This window comes from Haemaphysalis longicornis, unplaced genomic scaffold, assembly GCF_048455015.1.
Source record: "Haemaphysalis longicornis isolate Haplotype H1 unplaced genomic scaffold, Haemaphysalis longicornis Haplotype H1 scaffold_12, whole genome shotgun sequence".
In the NCBI taxonomy this organism is placed as follows: domain Eukaryota; kingdom Metazoa; phylum Arthropoda; class Arachnida; order Ixodida; family Ixodidae; genus Haemaphysalis; species Haemaphysalis longicornis.
In genome coordinates, this window is record NW_027526225.1 from 821,102 (window position 1) to 839,970 (window position 18,869).

The following is an 18,869-nucleotide window of genomic DNA, read 5'->3' on the forward strand; positions in this document are numbered from 1 at the left end:
CCCATCCCAATTTATCCAGTTACAAAATTTGTGACACCATAAACCAAAGTGCAAAAAAAAATGTACAAAGCAGCACTGCTTGTTTTTCCACACATTTAAAACTTTCTACGTCGCCAAATAATTGCACTGCTGCATTTGTGCTCCCTGCACCGCGATTGACCGGTAACGGCAACTTTACTTTGCACTTGAACGTCCCTTAAATCAAAAATGAAGGCCGGCGTACCAGTAAACAAGTGCAAGAAACACAAAAACACGCGGCCAGAATACAATACCCACCAGATGCTGATGTCCAGCATGCAGACGGGCTTCCAGAAACTCACGAACGGGGCATAGCTGCTGTTGCTCTTCACACTGCAAAAATGTGTCACAACCACTCACTCACCTGACTGCACTGCAGGGTATATTTAAACATAAAATATTTCGGCGCATGCTTCTATGTAAAGTTTCTCGCAAAGAAAAAAAAATGAAGGAAGCTCACACTAAATCGCAAAACTTGAAGGTAGCGAGGCTGTATGCAACCGCCGCCACGGCCATCACTTGCAGCCAATTTGCTTCTTCTTCGCTGCCGCACCGACCTACTCCATCACTGTTGCTATAAATAATATGAGCTCTTTTCATTTTTTTGGACGTGACAATCATTGGACATCACCTTGGAGGGGCAGACGCTATGAAGTGTCTTTCTCGTTTCGAGCAAGTGTTGCCAGAATTACGACAAACGCTAAAAATGATTTTTTTTTTATTTTTTTTTTCCCCCTGAGTGGGTAGCTTGGCTGGACAAACATGTGCAGGCGATGCTGGGTGGTTGCCACGAGGCCCGCACACACGAGCACTCGGCAATTTCTTGGTATTTTTAACTGCGTACATGAAAAAATTACAATTTGCTAAACAGCTTCGTCGTTAAAAATTGGAAAGGGACATAGTGTTCCCCTGAAATGTGCTGCACTAAGGGCCCCTAATTTTGAGCCGGAAATCAGCTTGCTGCCGACTGATTTTGAGTGTTCTAACACACGCTAAACCTGCACCTGTCCCATGGGAGACGCTTTAGTGGAGGGCTTTTTCAGAACAATTTTGGCTACCTACCGGGGATCTTTAACGTATGCTTAAATCTCGACACACGGGCGTCTGCCCCAGCTAGGAATCGGACCCACATCCTTGAGCTCAGCAGCACAGCACCTTAGCCACTCTGCCACCGCAGCGGGTAATTTGCTGTCCCGCTCAAACAGGTAACAGGTAGCCAGCCCTCTCTCTCTCTGGTTGCATCGTTTTTTTTTTTTTTTTTGATGTAAGTGTGCGGATGGTGTTGGCACCAGTACAGACATTTTTTTGTTTTTACCGTATAATGCGGAATATAGGTCGAGATTTTTTACAGAAAAATTTGCCTAAAAGTCACCCCTCGACCTATATTGCAGCCATTTGGCAGTTGTCATCTGGCAACCGGGCAGCCCATCGAGCCCATCCAAACTCCAAAGGCACCATCGCCACCACCATCAATCGGACGCGACGCCATCTTTGTTTTGTTGCTTCTCTCGCTGTTGGCGAATGTGTGCGTGCTATTTTCTTCTTGCTCAAAATGAGTTTAGGCACTTGGTGCCAGTTCACAGCAGCATTTAAAAGAAAAGATGGGTGTTTTCCAAGGTCAATGACGTGTCCGCCTTGCACCAGTTCGGTATCACCAAAAGAAGTGTTGCTAGCGGCGTTAGCTGAAGGGGCAGCTCTCGGTATGCAACACTCGGAAGACCTCGCTTCATGGGCGCTGCTCTGTGCACCTGTGCTGCTGTACAAAGGGGCAAATTTTGTCCGCTAGCGTCATGCGATGTCTCTACGAATGGATACCCCAAGATGTTTGCTGACCGCCTGCACAGACTGGCTGTCGCTACGGTCTGCACACGAGTGTCCCATGCTTTGCGCTCGCTTCACGATGACATGGTCTTGCGAGTGTTTAAGAAGTGCTGCATAAGCAATTCCCTGGACTGCACCGAGGACGACCTGCTGTGTGGGCGACAGCGAGCCAGAAGCAGTCGTCCGACGATACTTCAGACAGTTTTAAATGAGTAATCTGAGACGAAACAAGTTATAGCCTCAATAAAACAATGGTTGGTACCCAATTATTTTTTTTTTGCATTTTTCGGCTACAAGGTAAGGGGGTCGACCTATATTCCGCCTCGACCTATATTCCGCATTATACGGTGTGCAGATGAGTGCAGACCCGTGCAGAGTGCTACTGGAGCTATCAGTTAGTTAAAAAAAAAAAATGGTAGTAAAAACAGGTCACGTGCTTTCCCCATGTGGCTTTTGTGGCTGCTTGCTCGGGTTAAAATAACAACATCCGGAGCACTGACGACACTTGCAGATCCCATTGCGATGTTGGCCTCTTTCCAAGTTTGAGGAGGCATCGCCACTTATTAAGAAACCAATATTTGAGGTTCCGCCTAACAAACAGCAAAATATGATTTCCAGCTAACGAGGAATACTTGTTCAAACATTTAAGTGCTTTGTTCCAATATTTACAAGTTTTGTTCACATATTTTATGTGTCCTCTTAAATAGACAAGTCAACTACCACTTCCTCCTGTGTTTCGAACTGTGGAGCCAATTGCCCCATGATAGTACGTCTCTTTTATGCGTCACCTTGGGCTGCCCAAAACTGCTTCCAAAGTAACTGTTATCTTTTCCTCTTCTTTTTTTTTTTTTTCTTTGTACATGAAATTTCTACTGTGAAAGCAGTTTTGGGGAGGCCAGGACCTGCTTAGAGTTGTCGCCAGATGTCGTTCCCCACAACTTCCCCTGTGGAATGACACAGAAAAAGAAAAAGACAAGCAAACACAGCGTGCCATCAACGAGAGGGTCGCACTCACTTGGGCGAGGGTGCGGGGTTCCCCGAGGAGCTGTTGTGTGGCATGACGAAGAGCGGAATTCCGTTGCGGAAGCTCTCGGGAACCGAGTAGTACACCGGGTTCTGGTTGAACGAGTGCAAATGCACCAGCAGCTGGTCCGTGCTCGAGATGCTGCGGCGAAGGGTAAGCAGGAGGGCGAGTTTTCTTAACACCGGTGCCGTTGTACAAGACGCAAGTTCAGCCTCGCGCCCACCGCCCAGCGTTCCTGCCACGCGCAGTGGCTTTAGCAAAAAAAGAAAAAAAATACTCCAGCGCTGTCGTCAAGTGCCACTGCGCACGTAATGCCTGGCAAGAGGAACACGGTGATATCAATGCGTATGACAATGACTACTACTGGCACAGTGCAAAGCAACGACGAAACATGCAAATAAACAACTTCAAACTTGTACAAATGTGTGGTGATGTGTCCTTCGGTGCTCACGTATCAAGAAATCCCGCAGCTTGGCTGTGGTTCAAGCCTTGCACGACTTAGTGCAAGCGTTGCCAGTCGAGCTGGTGGAAGTCGACAATGCTGAGGATGGCTTTGCATCCGCCACTCGCCCCGAAGAAGAAGACGACCTCTTCGATGCATATGACTACAGCTACTAGCACCGCAACTATGCAAATAAACAATGGTACCGAAACTTAACCATGTGTCCGGCAACGCTCACCTACAACAGCTTCGCCATTCAAGTCTCGCAGGTGAGTGCACAAGCTTCCCTGAACTTTTTGACACGCGAAAGAATAATAAAAAGAAATCATTCCGTAAACTTCGGTCTGCTTACGTGTTTTGGAAGCGAAAGTATTATCGCCTCCCCTGGCAATACTTTTAAAACACAGCAGTCTTTCTTGGATTACTCAAACGCGAAAATCTCTGTCTGTCCGTCTGTCCGTCCATGAATTTGGCCACCTGGCCAAAGTTGAAAGAATTCTTGAGTGAGACGTTCATACAGGCAAAAACATTTTCAATTCAATAAATCCCAAAAGGTTGCTCCATTTGTGCAAACACCGTTCAGCAAAAACATTTTATTAGGCTTATGGAGGAAGAACGTCAATACAAAATCAACGTTTGCAGTGTCCTTTTGATGAAAAGTATGATGTGTGCTTGATTTTTGCGAGAAAAAAGTTTTTTTAAAAAATGCATTGAAAACAATGTTTCAATTACAAGATACAAACAAGGCTGGCACCAGAGGTCTGCACTCATGGCTTGAGCGCAAAGTCACAACAATCGCAACAAATAGCGCAGCAGTACAAAGTGGCAAAAGTGAACTCCCTAAACGCCCAAAGAATGGACCAAGAGAGGAGGGGAGCAGCACGAGAGGTCGGCGGATAAGACAGCAGAGGCAGTTATGTGGTGGGGGGGTGGCATAAGACCATCGTCTTTTGACGACATTTGCAGCGATGCAAGTAGATGAGCAACCTTTTTTTTTTTAAGAGCGAAGCTCTTTAGCGAATCATAATTTTTCGTGCCCGCAGTTAAAAATACCAAGAAATTGCCAAGCGCGTGCATGCGAGTGCAAAGCCTCGCGATGGCTAACTGGCAGTTAAAAAAACCAAGAAAATGCCAAGTGCTCATGTGTGCAAGCCTCACGGCGACTGCCCAGCGTCACTGGCGCACGTCTGCAAGCCAAGCATACTACCCACTTGGGAGATTAGCCAAAATTGGGGAAAAAAAAAAAACCCTCCAGCATTTGCTATAATAGAAGCAACACTTGCTCGGAACGAGAAAGACGCGTCATAGCGTGTGTCCCTCCAAGGTGATGTCCAATGGTTATCACTCCCAAAAAAATGAAGGACGCTCACGTTATTGCTCTCCTCACTTTTGTTTTTTAATCTTTTGGCGTGAATTATTTCAACAAGCAGGTTGACACTTCCGTCCCATCACAGCTACCCCAGAATCAGGGTACTTTATAGAAGAGACGTAGAAAACCCTTTCCCAATGCAACCTTCCAAGTTGTGTACCACCTCAGTGGCTGTTACACATGCACGTTGTCCCTTGTTTCTTTAATTTGCGTTTCACACTTTTCCAGCGCCAAATCTGTGTCCTGTGCACGATCAGCGGAGTTTGTTGTACGTGCGGTTGAGTGTACTCGCCCGGTCTACGGCTAACAGCCAAATGTGCATTGCACAGACAAGCCAAAGCTGTTCGTGGCTCAAGACCAAGCCCGCTTTCAGCGTCCCTGTTGAGAATGTGTGTGGTGCCCGCCCTGTGTGGTGTGGTAGCTCTGTTCGAAACAAAATCTGCCTTATTGCAGCCTAAGAAGTGCAGCTCTTCGCAAACTTGTATGTGAGACGTAACAAGTAATGAATAGCTTGCCATCGATTAGATTTCACTATAATTTAATGCTGCCTTTTCAGGAGTGGCGATCCTTGTACTTCAATTACTTCTTTCTTGTTAACAATTACGAAATTTGCGACAACAATTCTCAATTTTCTTTTTTCTTTTTCTTTTTTATACCGCTAAGCAGAGACCTCAAATATTAGTACGCGGCTTCACCACGCTTCCTATTCTGCGCAACCTTTTTCTTCTTTTTGGTACACCGGAGAATACATTCAGGTGCAACGAAAAGATAGCTCTCGCCACACCGTGGCCATCTGCTGCAGCGTCTGTCCCAGACATTTTCAGAAATGTTGTTCAACTTGTGACGGATTCATTATGAGGCTTGAGGCTCCGACGCTACGCAGGCGGTGAGGCGTGCCGTAGTGGAGGGCTACGGATCAATCTTGACCACGTGGGGATTTTTACCACCCTCTGAGATCTCGGACACTCGGGTGTTTTTGCTTTTCACCTCTATCAGAAAAGCGGCCGCCGCGGTCAGGAATCAAACCCGTGTCCTTGGCCAGAGCTCTTACGGAAGTATAGCTGCACTTTTAAATCTGACACAATAGCATGCACAACTAAAGCAACCTTTCATTCAAGGTACTCATGTGCCAGTAGAGATTATATGGCTCTTTTTACCAGCGGCACTGCTATCTGTGTGCATGTCATCCCAATACAAAAGTTGAATTAAAAGTAACTTGCAAAGTAACTAATTATTCAGTAGCAATTTTTATTAAATTTTTTGATGCTGCAGTTGAAATTGTATCAGTCACCTTTTTTTTTCTTAACATGAAGAAGCCTGGTATTATTTCATTTATTTATTTTCCGAATACTGTTAGCCTTTCGGCTGTTACAGCCTGGTATTGTATTTATTTCTCTCTCAATCCAAGGAGATGGTGATGAGGAGGACGATTATTATTAATAGCATCATTATTATTATCATCACTAAAGTTAATGATGAGTTAATGAAAAGTTAATGATAAAGTTAAACTGAACATCTACAATGCTTAATTTCCTCATATACAAGTATGGACTACTACAACTAAACAAAACGGGAAGCGTTTTACTTTGTTTCCCTTCATTCACGGTCATCGTTATCGTCGGAGAAAGTTGGCTTGCCTGCAGTGAGCTTTGGGTGGACTACAGATGACATCAGTAAGACACAGAAAGCTTCGCTTTAAAACCCCTGATTTGAGACAACCACGAGCAGACGTGCGAGCAAAGCGGCGCTCACTTCTTGAGGGCGTTCCAGTACTGCTTGGCGACCATGAGGCGGACCGGGCTGCAGCGTGCGGGCTTGGACTGCTTGAAGTACTCGCACGAGACGTCGTGCAGGAACTCGTACGTGGCCTCCACGTACACCTCGAACTTACAGCCCGCCCCCCGCTGCTTGGGCTGCTGTGACGAGGACGACGGGTCGCGCGACGACGACGACGAGCTGCCCCCCGACGGGTCACGGCTGCGAGTTGCACGGGCAGCAGTCAGGTCACGTGACACTGCAGTGAAAGGTTTGAACTACGCAGCGCTTCTTCGAGCACCCGGGTTTAGCGTGACTCGAAAGGTAAGCAACTTTCACAATCGCTGTGAAAATCCCAGCCCCACCTTTTTTCCCCCCCTTTTCCAAACCCTGCTTGTTGGAACACATTTTACAGCTAACTTCCAAAAAAACATGATGAGGCATTTGAAGCATGAAACTAGCGGCAGGACGCAGCAATGTTTTGCAATGAAACCTGTCGTGCACTAAGACACTTCCACCACCTGCCACGGTGGCTCAGTGGCTAATACCCCTGTCACACGGGCACTTTCAATCGCGATTGAGTCGATCCTGATCGAGCTCGATCCGGATTGGGCGCATGCTACATGGCAGTTTCAATCGCGATCGAGGCCAATCCCGCTCGAACTCAATCCTGGTCCCCCAAGCGCGATCGAGGCTTTCAAGTGTGATCGAACGAAAGCGGTGATACTCTTGTCCCCGCTAAGTAATGGCACAAAGGTGACAACTTCAACTAACATCACAAATTGTGTCAAATGACTTGACCCAAATAAGCGTGCGGTAACATTTACATATTTACATATACCTACGACCGCGCGAAGTTACCGGACGCCGGCCACGAAGTACATTTTTAGCGCCATTTGGCGTACATGAGAGCAACCAGTGCACCTTCTCCATCGGGATTGAAACGTGCCGTGTAGCAGCGGCAGTGCGTCGAGCGCGCTCGAAAACTCGGTCGCGATTCACTTCAATCGCGATTGAAAGTGCCCGTGTGACAGGGGTATAAGGAGTTGTGCTTTTGAGCCCAAGGGTGCGGTTGCTCTTTTTCAGGCGGCGGTGAAAATGGGAAACGCTTGTGTGTCGAGATTATGGCACACATTTTGAAGATCCCCACGACGTCGAAATTAATCCAAGGCCCACCAATACGGCGGCCTCATAGGCCAGGTGTAGCTTCGGTGCATTAAACCCCATCATCTGAATCTGAAGAGACATTCACCAGAAGACACAACTGGGCGTGAACTGACCACAGTTAGCAGTAGAAACCATACTACTGTTTCAAGGCCAGTGCAAAGTTAGATCAAATATTGCCTTTTTCCCCTGCAATAGTATTATTGCCCTTGCATGTTCCAAACACTTTTGCGCTCTTACAAACAAGTCAATCGACTCCATAGTTCCTAACCCAGCAATTCATTTTTTCCAATCTGTTAAAACAGCTCACTTTTATAGCCTGCACTTCAATTGCATAGCAGTAACATTTAAAATATAAACATACGCTAAAATGATTACTTGTGCACAACAAACTACGCAAACTAGCGAGAAAACGTAAATGAAAGGAGGCCAGTCCCTTACTTTGGCCAGCCAAGTGAGTTTAGAAATTGGGAAAAAAAAACTAACTCTGGCCAGAGAAGCAGAATACTTTGGTGGTGTCTACTTTTCCCCTGTAAGAATTACCACCCGAGTCCACAACACCAGATGCCTTTAGGCTGGTGGTTAGAAAGACATGCCTGCTTTTGGGTGGCTCAGTCCAGGAATGCACACGGTATAGGCCCTCATTTCATAAAAGATCTACTTTTACCAGTTAAAAAATGAACTGCCAAATAGGACAACTTTACGAGCCTGATAACTGCCGCGGAGTTTAAGCGCCTGCTTCCATTAAAGTTACTAGACTAGTGCAAGCTAAAGCCATTCTAGAATAGAACACAAAAGGTAACCGGCCTAAGCTCAGCACGAATGCATACGGTGAGGGAAACACTGCCACTGGTAGAATTTGCCCTCATTTCAACAATCTGAAGAGTAGCATGTCGAGAAATGTTGCATAGGTAAAATGGCAAGCTAGGTGCTTACTCGAACCCTTAAAATGGAGAAAGAAAAAGCTTACCCAAAAAGAGCAAAACCTGCACTGTTAGAATACATTTCCCTCCAAAAAAAAAACAACTTCTAGAAACCTTCCACCAAATTCAATGCGCATCATTGAACAACGCTGCGCAACAAATTAGATCTAAGCCAATCAATTTGAGGCATAGCTGCCATGACTCTCAGTGTAAAAAAGAAAGCTAGAAGGAGAGTGAAAAACGATAAAAAAGAAGGAAAAAAAAGATTCCTCCGAAGCCTCACCTCTTGCTTGAGACTTGCCAGGGAACCATCACGGCGTACTCAATGATCACGTCAAACTTCCACGGCAGGACAAGCTTGATTTCCAGTTCGCCTGGTATGAAAAGAAAGACGCGAGTGGCAGTCCTCTGAAGAACAATTCCTGCACTGTCCTCGTAGATAACACGCGGCGGTATTCCCAGCTTCGCAAATTGTCCCAGTCACTAATAACGACTCCAACAGTCATCCCACTAAAATAACGAATATACACCTTTCATTGATTATAAAATAGAGTAATTTATACCCTTGCATGAAGTTTGCGAAGCTTCACTCAAGGAAAAACTACAATAGCTGCACAAGCAGACGCAAGTTTACGCCACAGTGCACGAGGAGAGACAAGGTGAGCCAAGAAGAAACTTGGCACACAGACACCCATCACATAAGCAACATGATAGCTTGCGTATGTTTGGTTTATACCACAGAAACATTTTGCGAGAACGTTTACATGAGCCTCTTGTTTTTCTACATGCAAGTTACTGTAAAATTTTCAGTTGCCTCATTGAAAATTGCGAAATACTCACTCTTATTCGTTAATGTTCGCTTTAATTTGGAACTATCTTAACGAAATCATTATTCATTTGCATTTACCTCAAATCTAAAAATCCCTATTCACACACTTGTACTAACAACCATACCCAAGTAATATGGTTCTCCATTAGGCCCCGAAACATGCAATAAATTTTTCTTACCGCCAAGCGAGAATAAAATGGAAAAAAAAAATCGCAAACAGGAACAAGAACACGATGACACATCTAGTGCCATGGCACCCGAAACTGCATCGTTCCAATCTATTTTACACCAGTAAAATGACTGGGCTTCATTTCGACAGATAACCCACTCCATTATGTTGCGTTCATACAATGAAATCGTGACATACATCCATTCAAGTTCGCTTTTTCTCACCCACTTCTGATTATTCCCACAACATTGCCAGGTCACCTTGCAGAAATCGTTTACAGGTGCCTCACAGCCAAAATGCAAGGTTGTTTCAATAAAAAACGTGCTTCGCCACAATTCCATGATGTGAACTTCATCGCAAACTCGAGAAAAATAACCAAGATGTTGAGGAAAACAGGTGAAGCAGTGGCAATCTCTCAGCCACTTTCCGGCAATCTCTTTCTGACACCACACGATCTTTTATTTATTTATTTGGATAAGCGCCCACAACTAGGGTTGCCACCTGCCCGTTTCAGACCGGCCCGACCGGTTTTTTTTAAACAGCGGGCCGGTTGCCGGTCCATACTTAAATCCGGCCGTCGTCGTCCGGTTTTTTGGCCCTCATGCCGTGATTATGTCCGTTCTGGCGTTTTATAAGCATCAGTTCAACAACTAAGACGATAAATGTGTGACGACAAACTGCGCAACGACGTGCGAGCAGAGAAAATATGCGGGTGAGCGCGCTGCCTGAGATGGAGCTAAGGGAGTAACAAAACAACGAAATGCTGCTGCCGCGGTAAGCAATTGCGGTTACTTTTCAGTGAAGCGCATACAGAGCTCTCAATCACTTTCAGTACAAACTTTATGTTGATTTCTCTCTAAGAAATGGCTACAATATATGGCACTGCATGTCAAAAACATGGAGGAGTCTTTTTCAACACAAATTAAACATTCTATATACCACACCCCCGCCGCCCCCCCTCCCGAAGGGCTGGGTTTTTTTTTTCGGGGAAAGGTGACAACACTACCCACAAACAGCACGATGCCTTCAGCGTGGTGCACAGCAGAAACAAAGGAAAGGAGAGGAGAGGAGTATGTCTACAATGGAGAAAGAAGAGCATAAGAAATGAAAATAACACCAATGGAACAAACATCACACGACTGACTCACGCGTGATTCTGTGTGCAACATGAGTGCAATATGAGTGCAATATGAGTGCACGCGTGAAAATGTGTGCAACAGAGAAAGAATTTTGAGCAATTGGCGGCCGCCAAGCAACACAACTGAGTGATTGTAGTGGGACCTGTAGTTCCATTTGGCCGTATCCCCTAAACGCTGACGTGCCGTTAACACATTGACAACTACGTTCTTGGTGCTGGCCCACGTCACGCCACTCCTGCCCATATTATGTCACTGTAGCACGAAATTTAAAAGTTGTTCAATATTTGTTGCATTTTTTTTTTTCAGTTAACCAGATGCCTTTTGTGCTTGGAATTGAGCTGAGCAATTTTACAAGGACTAGTTCTTTCAAACTGAACAAAGTTGTATATTTTGTCTTCAAGACCCCTTTAAGGGGGGACACTGGTCTTGAGGAGCGAAAATTTTCCAGAATGCCAATTTTCTGTAGTAACTTTATTCGCCGTCTACAAGTACCGAAGAATGTACCCACGAAATTTTATGGATGTGCCATAAGTATTTACAAAGCTGTCGCCGTTTGAAGTCGCCTAAATGACTATTTTTGCCCGCGTTTCCAAACTTCATGCCTTGTTTTCTCAGAACTAATTTTTTTTCCCCACGAGCTCAGCTGTTGGGTACCATATCTTGGGATGTACTGGTCAGACTTCCTGCATTCGGAACAATGAACAGTGCAATAAAACTACAAAAACATAGAATTTCTTTTTGCTAACAAAAATTTTTACGCAGTTTGTTTTACAAAAACATGAATAATTTATCACCTGGTAATTTTACAGTCAAAAATTTATATGCAGTTTGTTTTACAAAAACATGAATAATTGATCACCTGATAATTTTACAGTGATTACAGAAACAGTGCTAAAATTACTGCTGTGGTATAGCTTCCCTACCTGGTCGTTTTAGAACACAAAGGAACTAAAAGTATTTCAGTATTTCATACGTAGATAATGAAAAAAATTGCCCGAAATGGAATGGGATAACATGTCGCACAACTCTGAACTTGCATTACTTAGACGAAAACAGACTGCATATTGGTGCTTAGGATGTCAAAATACACTCAGTGTGTGAATCTCAAGCACCTAGGTTAAAAAATAACAAAAATGCACCCAAGACCAGTGCACCCCCTTAATCGGCCGGCAGAGTTTCAAGAGACCGAGCGGCACGACGTCGGCCGCCACACTCACCCTTGGCGGTGGAGATGCTGCGCAGGGCATAGCCCTCACGCAGCTTGCAGGAGAGGACGCTCGACAGCGACGTGTTGAGGCTGCCGTCGGAGGTCTTCTTGCGCATGGCCTGCATGCTGCCCTGGCCCTGCTCCACCACGCCACTTCCCCCCCTGAAGGTGTGAGGGAACGGACAAAGTGAAAAAGCAAAGAAAGAAAAACGGCGGTGAAGAGGACGCCAAGAGACCTGTCCCAAGGCTCGGCCTTCGAACAGCGCAGCTCACTTTCGCTTCAACAATGCAAACACCACCTTACAGACAGCTGGAAAAAAAAAAAGAAAAAAAAAAAAGTAGAAGAATGTAGAGAGAGAGAGAGAGAGAGAGCTCTTTATTAGATGAAAGCAGAGAGGCTTGCCGGCATGTTCCCGCCCACATGCTACTCTGCGGGGATGGGGAGAAGGGAGTAAAGGCCCTGAAAGAAGTAGGGCAGAAGAAAGGGGGAAAAGAAGAGGTTGAAAGAAAAAGTGAACACGAAGCTTTGCGTGGTGAGGTAAAAGTCCGCACGATCTCACAGGTAAACTTCTAAATTGTCTCTGCGACGCCGATTCCGCGTAAATAGTCAAATAAGGCAACCAACACTTTTCTCTGGGACGATGGAGAGGGCCAGGGTCTCTATGATATGCACCTCCACAACACTGTCTCCTACCTATACCAGAGTAGGCATATCGACACCCCCCCCCCCCCCCCCCCTCCGCCCACAAGACCCACTCATTTCATTTCACTTAATTTCCATTTCAGGCACGAAAGGTAACAAAAAAAAACTGCTTGGACCCATAGCCACAGGCTAGTAGTATAGGTTTGCAGACAGCCCATTTATTGAAATGGGAGCACACTGCTTATTCCATAGGCTGGAATGAACGTAAGCCTTTAGGTTCCTGTTAGAGAATTCCCTCTGCAGTGCATACGTAACAGTGCTGTGAGCACAGGATGGGTTTCCAAGTTTTCCACTTCCTTGCTTCGATGAGAATCAAGATGCACGGCTGCTCAGAGAAAGAACTCTGCGCGTACACGACCAATCAAGTCTCAGGTGTCACAAAAAACCAGGCCACTCTGCAGCCCAGGGGGGTAACAGAGTATAGAGAAGGCAGTAACGCGAACACACACACAAAAAAAGGAAGGGGACGTGACCGCCGCACTCACTTGGCAGCGGGCAGCTTGTAGTAGGGCCCGGGGTCCTTGGCGAGTTCCAGTCGCTGGTTGATGAACTCCTCCTGGAAGCTCCACAGGAGGAGGGCCCTGTGGAAGACGTTCTCCGCACCCACCGACGCACTGCCATCCTGCGTGCACAAACAAGGGGGAAGTGGCTTCAGCACGGCAACAGCTCAATCGTGGAATTGCTTCGAAAAATGCAATCCTTTGAAAATACGCATTAGAGAAAATCAAAGCCGTTCCACTCAACATGAAAGCTGTCGGAAGTGCAGAGCAGTGATTCGCCATAATGGGCTGTGGCACCACCGTTATCCGCTCACTGCTACCACCCATCACGCTCTTCGCCTCCCTCTCTCATTCCTATCCCGGTGAATTCAACGGAGGTTTGTCCAACGAATTTCAAATTTCCCGCCTCCGCAGTGCTCGCGCGCTCCTTGCCTGAAACTGCGCCAGTGGGAGTTCTGTTCTTTTAGTGCTTGCTTTTCCTCCCACACGTGCCGGCGTTGCACTGCCACTTTTTTCCACTTACTATCGTAAAAACCAACCCAACGAGCGTTCTTAACTAAATGAACGCGAGCGCTGCCGGTTAATTACGTATATTTGGCCCAAAATGCACCTGCAGTTTTCTTTGCGCTAAACAACGGGGAGATGCATGACAAGCGCCAGCGGTTCAAGAGTTTCGAACATTTACATGAACTGCTTGCCTTCGAAGCCTCTGCCGTAACGACAGAACGCCGTGTGGCTCTACTTGGGTCCAGAGAGTGAGCTAAGACGACAAGGCAAGCCCCTAAAGTGCTCTGCACTTAAAACAACTTCCACTAGAGTTGCTGTACTGCAATCATAGGCAACGACTACACAGATAGCGCCTCATAACTTCAAAACGAGCCCTTTGCAGGCACGAGCAGTATGACACGAAAACACGGCACAACCATGATAAAGGACTTGCTCAAAAGCACATGGTGAGCGTGAACAATATATTATGGAAGGAAGTGTCACACTACAGTCACCAAGCACAAGACTACGCTACGCCGTGCAAGGGCAGCTTGCTACAGCACCACAATCAGGGAACACAACGAGGCCCTTTTTCAAAAACCCGCGGCAATCATCAAAGATAAGTGACAGGGAGATGGCTTGCATGGACCGCTCGTCGGTTCAACAAACAGGTAGTAAAACTATCACCTTCTGTGGTGTAGGGAAAAAAAATAACATGCAATAAGCATACACCAATGGCATGCAAAAGAGTCAGAACCTCTTTCGTTTTTAAATTAACGGAGGTGCTGTCAAAAACACAACAAAAGCAGCGGCGACTGCTTTACCAAGAGCTGCCCTAACCTGTAAACATCCAGCCGCAGAAATCAAAATGGCGGCCAGAGTCACCGGCATGCAGGAAAGATCTTATCAACGCAATCGCAAATTACTCCGTGCTGCATGATAAAATTTACGGCCTCTACAAGGTCCACTCGTCGAAAGCGCAATTTGGATGAAACTTGCCGAGCAGACGGTGTAGCAGCAGTGCGCGAGCATGCACCGACATCTCTCGCTTTCACACACAGCCTGGCACATTCTGAAAATCTACTCGACTATTCGAAAAATCTAATATTAGGCATTACATTCGCATATCCAATCATTCGCGGGGGTACTATTCGACTTGTAGTCGAATATTCGAGTATTCAAACACCCCTAGACTATAACACAAGGACTCCGAAACAAGCAACTCAGCAGTGGTGGTCAAGTCTTGCAACGAGGCATGGTGGAAGGCCAGCAGAGAGAGATAATGAGCGAGAGAGAGAGAGAGAGAGAGAGAGAGAGAGAGAGAGAGAGAGAGAGAGAGAGAGAGAGAGAGAGAGAGAGAGAGAGAGAGTTAAAGCGAAAGTAGAAGGAGACAGGGAGTGGTGTAGACAGACATATAGAGAGGGAGGAGACACAAAAAGAGGTGGAGAGAGAGGGAGGGAGGCAAAGGCCCACGGGATGGGGAGAGAGAGATGGAGAGAGAGAGAGGGATGGAGGTAGGGAGGGAGGAAGGCAAACGACCAAGGGGTGGGAGAGAGGGAAAGGGAAAGAGTAATGGGAAATAGAGATACAACTGAAAGTAAGAGAGACGGAAGGAGAGAGAGAGAGAGAGAGAGAGAGAGAGAGCCTTGTACCCCTGCTGCTGCTGCCCCCTGCAGGATGCAGGTGCGGTCGAGGTATGCGCCGAAGGTGGCCTTGGCGATGAAGCGCATGAGGTCATCATAAGGCACGTATCCTAGGCTGCTCTTGGCGTGGTAGGCCCCGCCCAGGTGCAAGAAGGAGCAGGCCACTGTGCCGCCCCTCAGGCTGCCCAGCAGCAGCTCCAGCTGGTGGCCGTTGGGAACGCTGATCACCCCGTCCGTGATCACCACCATCCCTGCACATTCCAGAGGGGGACGAGGAAGAGGCTCGAGAGCAGCAGCATCTCGGAAGGGCAAAAGTGGGAGAGTGACTGGAAGCAGGGACCGCGAACTTGAGCGAGCTTCTCTGCGCCCCTTGTTTTGCGTTCAGGGTAGTCCTTCCAAAAGCTTCCAGATACTAGGTAATTTGAACCCCCTGGTTTTTTTCACACAATGGGACACTGACTTAAGGGGGGACGTGGCTTTCAAAATCAACTTTTTTATTTCTTTGTGGATTTTGATGAAAATTGGCACAGCAACTGGAAATGCTTCTGTGATAACACCATAAAAATTTGAAGTTAATATTTTGATAACTTTTTTATGTATGAAATTTTCTTTCTGTTCCGCTTGTACCGAGCTTGAGCGGCTTATAAAACACGATAGAAAACTTGTTCGAAGTGCTTTGCATTCCCAAATGAATGGACGAGGTCGTGACAGTTTTAGAATTTTTTTTTTACAACACAATGTTTTTTAGTTTTCATTTTTTTAGAGGTTAATGTGCAACAGGCATGTCAACTGTGAACGATTATTTGAATAAAAAAATCACAAAAAACAAATCTGGAAAACTAAAAGTGTCACGACCTGAACAGTTCATCAAGGAATGTAATGCAAGAAACGGAATCAAAATAGACCCAGCGGTCACGAAGAAATCCCTGGGACAAGCGACACAGGTGGCAAAAAAAACTGTTTTGAGAAAACGGCTTCCGAAGTTGCAACATAGGTTTCACATATCAAAAGTCGTCACGGTTGTAGCCTTTCATGTCTTTTTGAACATGGGGCTTCTGGAAGGTCTTGCCTTGAAATTGGAGTGCCTTTTCAGCCTTTCTCTTTCCAGAAAACATCATTTTCAGCTCCTCCGTGAAGAGTACATACCCCCCTTTGCAAACCAAACGGAGGGGAGATGGGTTTCAATGGGCTTTCAATGCAAACTAGGTTAGTTGGTTGGCTGTATCGCACTGGACAACCTCCTTTTGCAGTGTTGTCACCATGGCAACAAGTTAAGCATTTTTTTAACTTAAATTTGAACATTTTTGGCTTTTTTTTCATGTTTTTCTTGCCTGGCACAGCAACTTAGTACTCATAGTGCAGGTGTTCATTGCCAAAAGTTTGCATACCACAAGGTTGAAAATGAGCTACTTTGAAGCTTGGTAGAGTATTCTGCATAACTCCCAACTTCAATGCAAGAGCATATTTTTTTTACTACTTTTGACATTCAAGGCATCCAATATTTCTCGCAGCACAGCTAGTATGCCCTGAGCAATGGTATCAATAATTTCCCTAAAAAAATCACTGTTAAATGCTGCCACAGTAACGTACATTTTTAACGCAGAGAGCATATTTTTATTCCTATATTACTAACTCAAAACCTGTTTGCATGAAAATTACAAGTGCACGGGAAACGTTGCGCAAGAAAGGCGATATGGCTCGCGCGCATCGCAGCGCACGCTTACCGCGACATATCGAGCTTTGATTATACCTGATATGGCTGGTCAGGTCGCTTTTAAGATTAAAACTAACGTCGCAGGCATTAATTACAACTACTGGCGTTCAATCGTAACCGGTTGCCCAGTCATGTGATGCTCCAATGCGCGTCGACTATGCCGTGCGCGCCGCAGCGTTTGACGCGTCGACCGTTTCTTTCTCAAGGCTAGCGAGCCCACAGTCAAAACACAGCAATAACTAAGCGTGTAAACATCGCAAATCCGACTAAAAGTTCACTTCACGAACCGCTATCGCAAGCGCGCACACCGCGTCACCCTCCGGGGTCTGGCGACGGTAGAGTCACGCGCACCACGAAACGTTCGATGACCTCCGCCTTTCGAGCCCCACAACTTCCCGTAATCTGGCTCGTTATCTCTGGCATTCCCATCGCGATAACGTCCGTGTTGAATACCACAGATTGAACAGAAACTCGGCCGAGCGAAGCGGCGAAAATGAACTCAATCCGCTCGCTACGCAGCTCAGGCGGCCGCCATCTTGCGTTGCGCCCGCGACATCCAATCAGGAGGGTCGCTGTTCTGTGCCCCGACCGGAGGACCAATAGCGCTTCAGCATCTATTTCTAGCTTCGTTTGTGCGTCGTTTCTTTTCTGCCGTTTGTGCGTTTGTGAATGAACGAAGATAAAAGAGACGAGCGGAACGGGAAAGACGATCGCTCGGCCGATCTAACCATATCAAAATGGCCGCGCCCGATGGCACCGTTGCGGAGATAGAGCGCTCCGAAAATTGCCGTTTTTTCGCCCTTTTGCGCTGATAGTTTGTCACCGCGCCTGACAAAAGTATTTTTTTATGCCACTTTGCGACGCTTTTCAGCGTAAAAACTTTGCAGACGCACAGAATAGGAAACATAGAAGCCGAATATGTGGGTTTCAAAAAAACGATGTTTTGGTCATTTTTCCGAAGTTGAAAGCCGCGTCCCCCCTTAAAGGGGCTACAAAGAGAAAATACAAATTTTGTTCCAAATCGAAGGAAATAAAAAGCCTTTGGCCATTCACTCAGCTCCATTGCAACCCCAAAAGCACTCTTTTTTTTTTACCAAAAAAGGAAATGCAACAAATATTGAAACATTTTCAAATTTCACGGGCAGAAGTGGCGTAATATGGGTCAGAACGAAAAACCGTCATCACTGTGTTGACTGCACGACGTTAACATTTGAGTGATACGACCAAACAATCGCCCAGTCACGTTTTTTGGTTGGCAGCTGCCAATGACGCAAGCTTCTAGAAGCGTTGCCAGAAAGCAGCCGGGGAGTCGTCGCTGTTTCACACATTTTCTTTAATATCTTTATAATTTAACCGAGGTTTCTGACAAAATCGGTATCCCTGTTATCAGGCCATGCTGGTCCTTTTGACGAACCAAACCTGTACTTTCGTCTTTACGGCCCCTTTAAGGCTTTCCCCTCGAACAAGCCATGCGAGAGTCCACTGGGACATGTTGCCATGTGTCAAAGATCCCTGCTCACCTGCGCTGCTGTTCTCGGGGAGCAGCTGCAGCGCCAGCATGCCGTACTTGAGCATGTTGAGCGTGCTCACGTCCGAGGAGACCATGTTCACCAGGGGAGTGGCGCACGCCTGCTCCTCGCCCTCTTCAAACAGGACGCCCGTCAGCTTCTCAGACTGCAGCTGCATACGTGGGGGGAAGAGGGGAAGGCCAACAGCTCTCTCTCTCTCTCTCTCTCTCTCTCTCTCTCTCTCTCTCTCTCTCTCTCTCTCTCTCTCTCTCTCTCTCTCTCTCTCTCTCTCTCTCTCTCTCTCTCTCATTCCCTCATTCACTCCCTCTCTCTATCTGCCTATCTCTCTCTCATTCTCTCTCTCTCTCTCTACCAATCTCTCCCTCACTACAGTCTCCATTTCTCCCCTTCTCTCTGCCCACCTCTCTCTTCCTTTGTTTCTCCGCATCTACCTG

The 18,869-nt window shown here is 46.4% G+C and overlaps 1 protein-coding gene across 1 annotated transcript in view; it reads right to left on the reverse strand.

The window, feature by feature from the left end:
- Positions 1 to 18,869, reverse strand: part of LOC144162245 (KICSTOR complex protein SZT2-like) — a gene marked incomplete at its 3' end in the record, with an annotated part of 187,230 nt that overhangs the window by 149,955 nt on the left and 18,406 nt on the right. Inside the window, 8 exon segments of the mRNA XM_077692705.1 lie at positions 277 to 351; positions 2,855 to 3,004; positions 6,427 to 6,651; positions 8,800 to 8,890; positions 11,871 to 12,022; positions 13,049 to 13,185; positions 15,202 to 15,443; positions 18,427 to 18,586. Of these exon segments, the coding sequence (XP_077548831.1) occupies positions 277 to 351; positions 2,855 to 3,004; positions 6,427 to 6,651; positions 8,800 to 8,890; positions 11,871 to 12,022; positions 13,049 to 13,185; positions 15,202 to 15,443; positions 18,427 to 18,586 (1,232 nt within the window).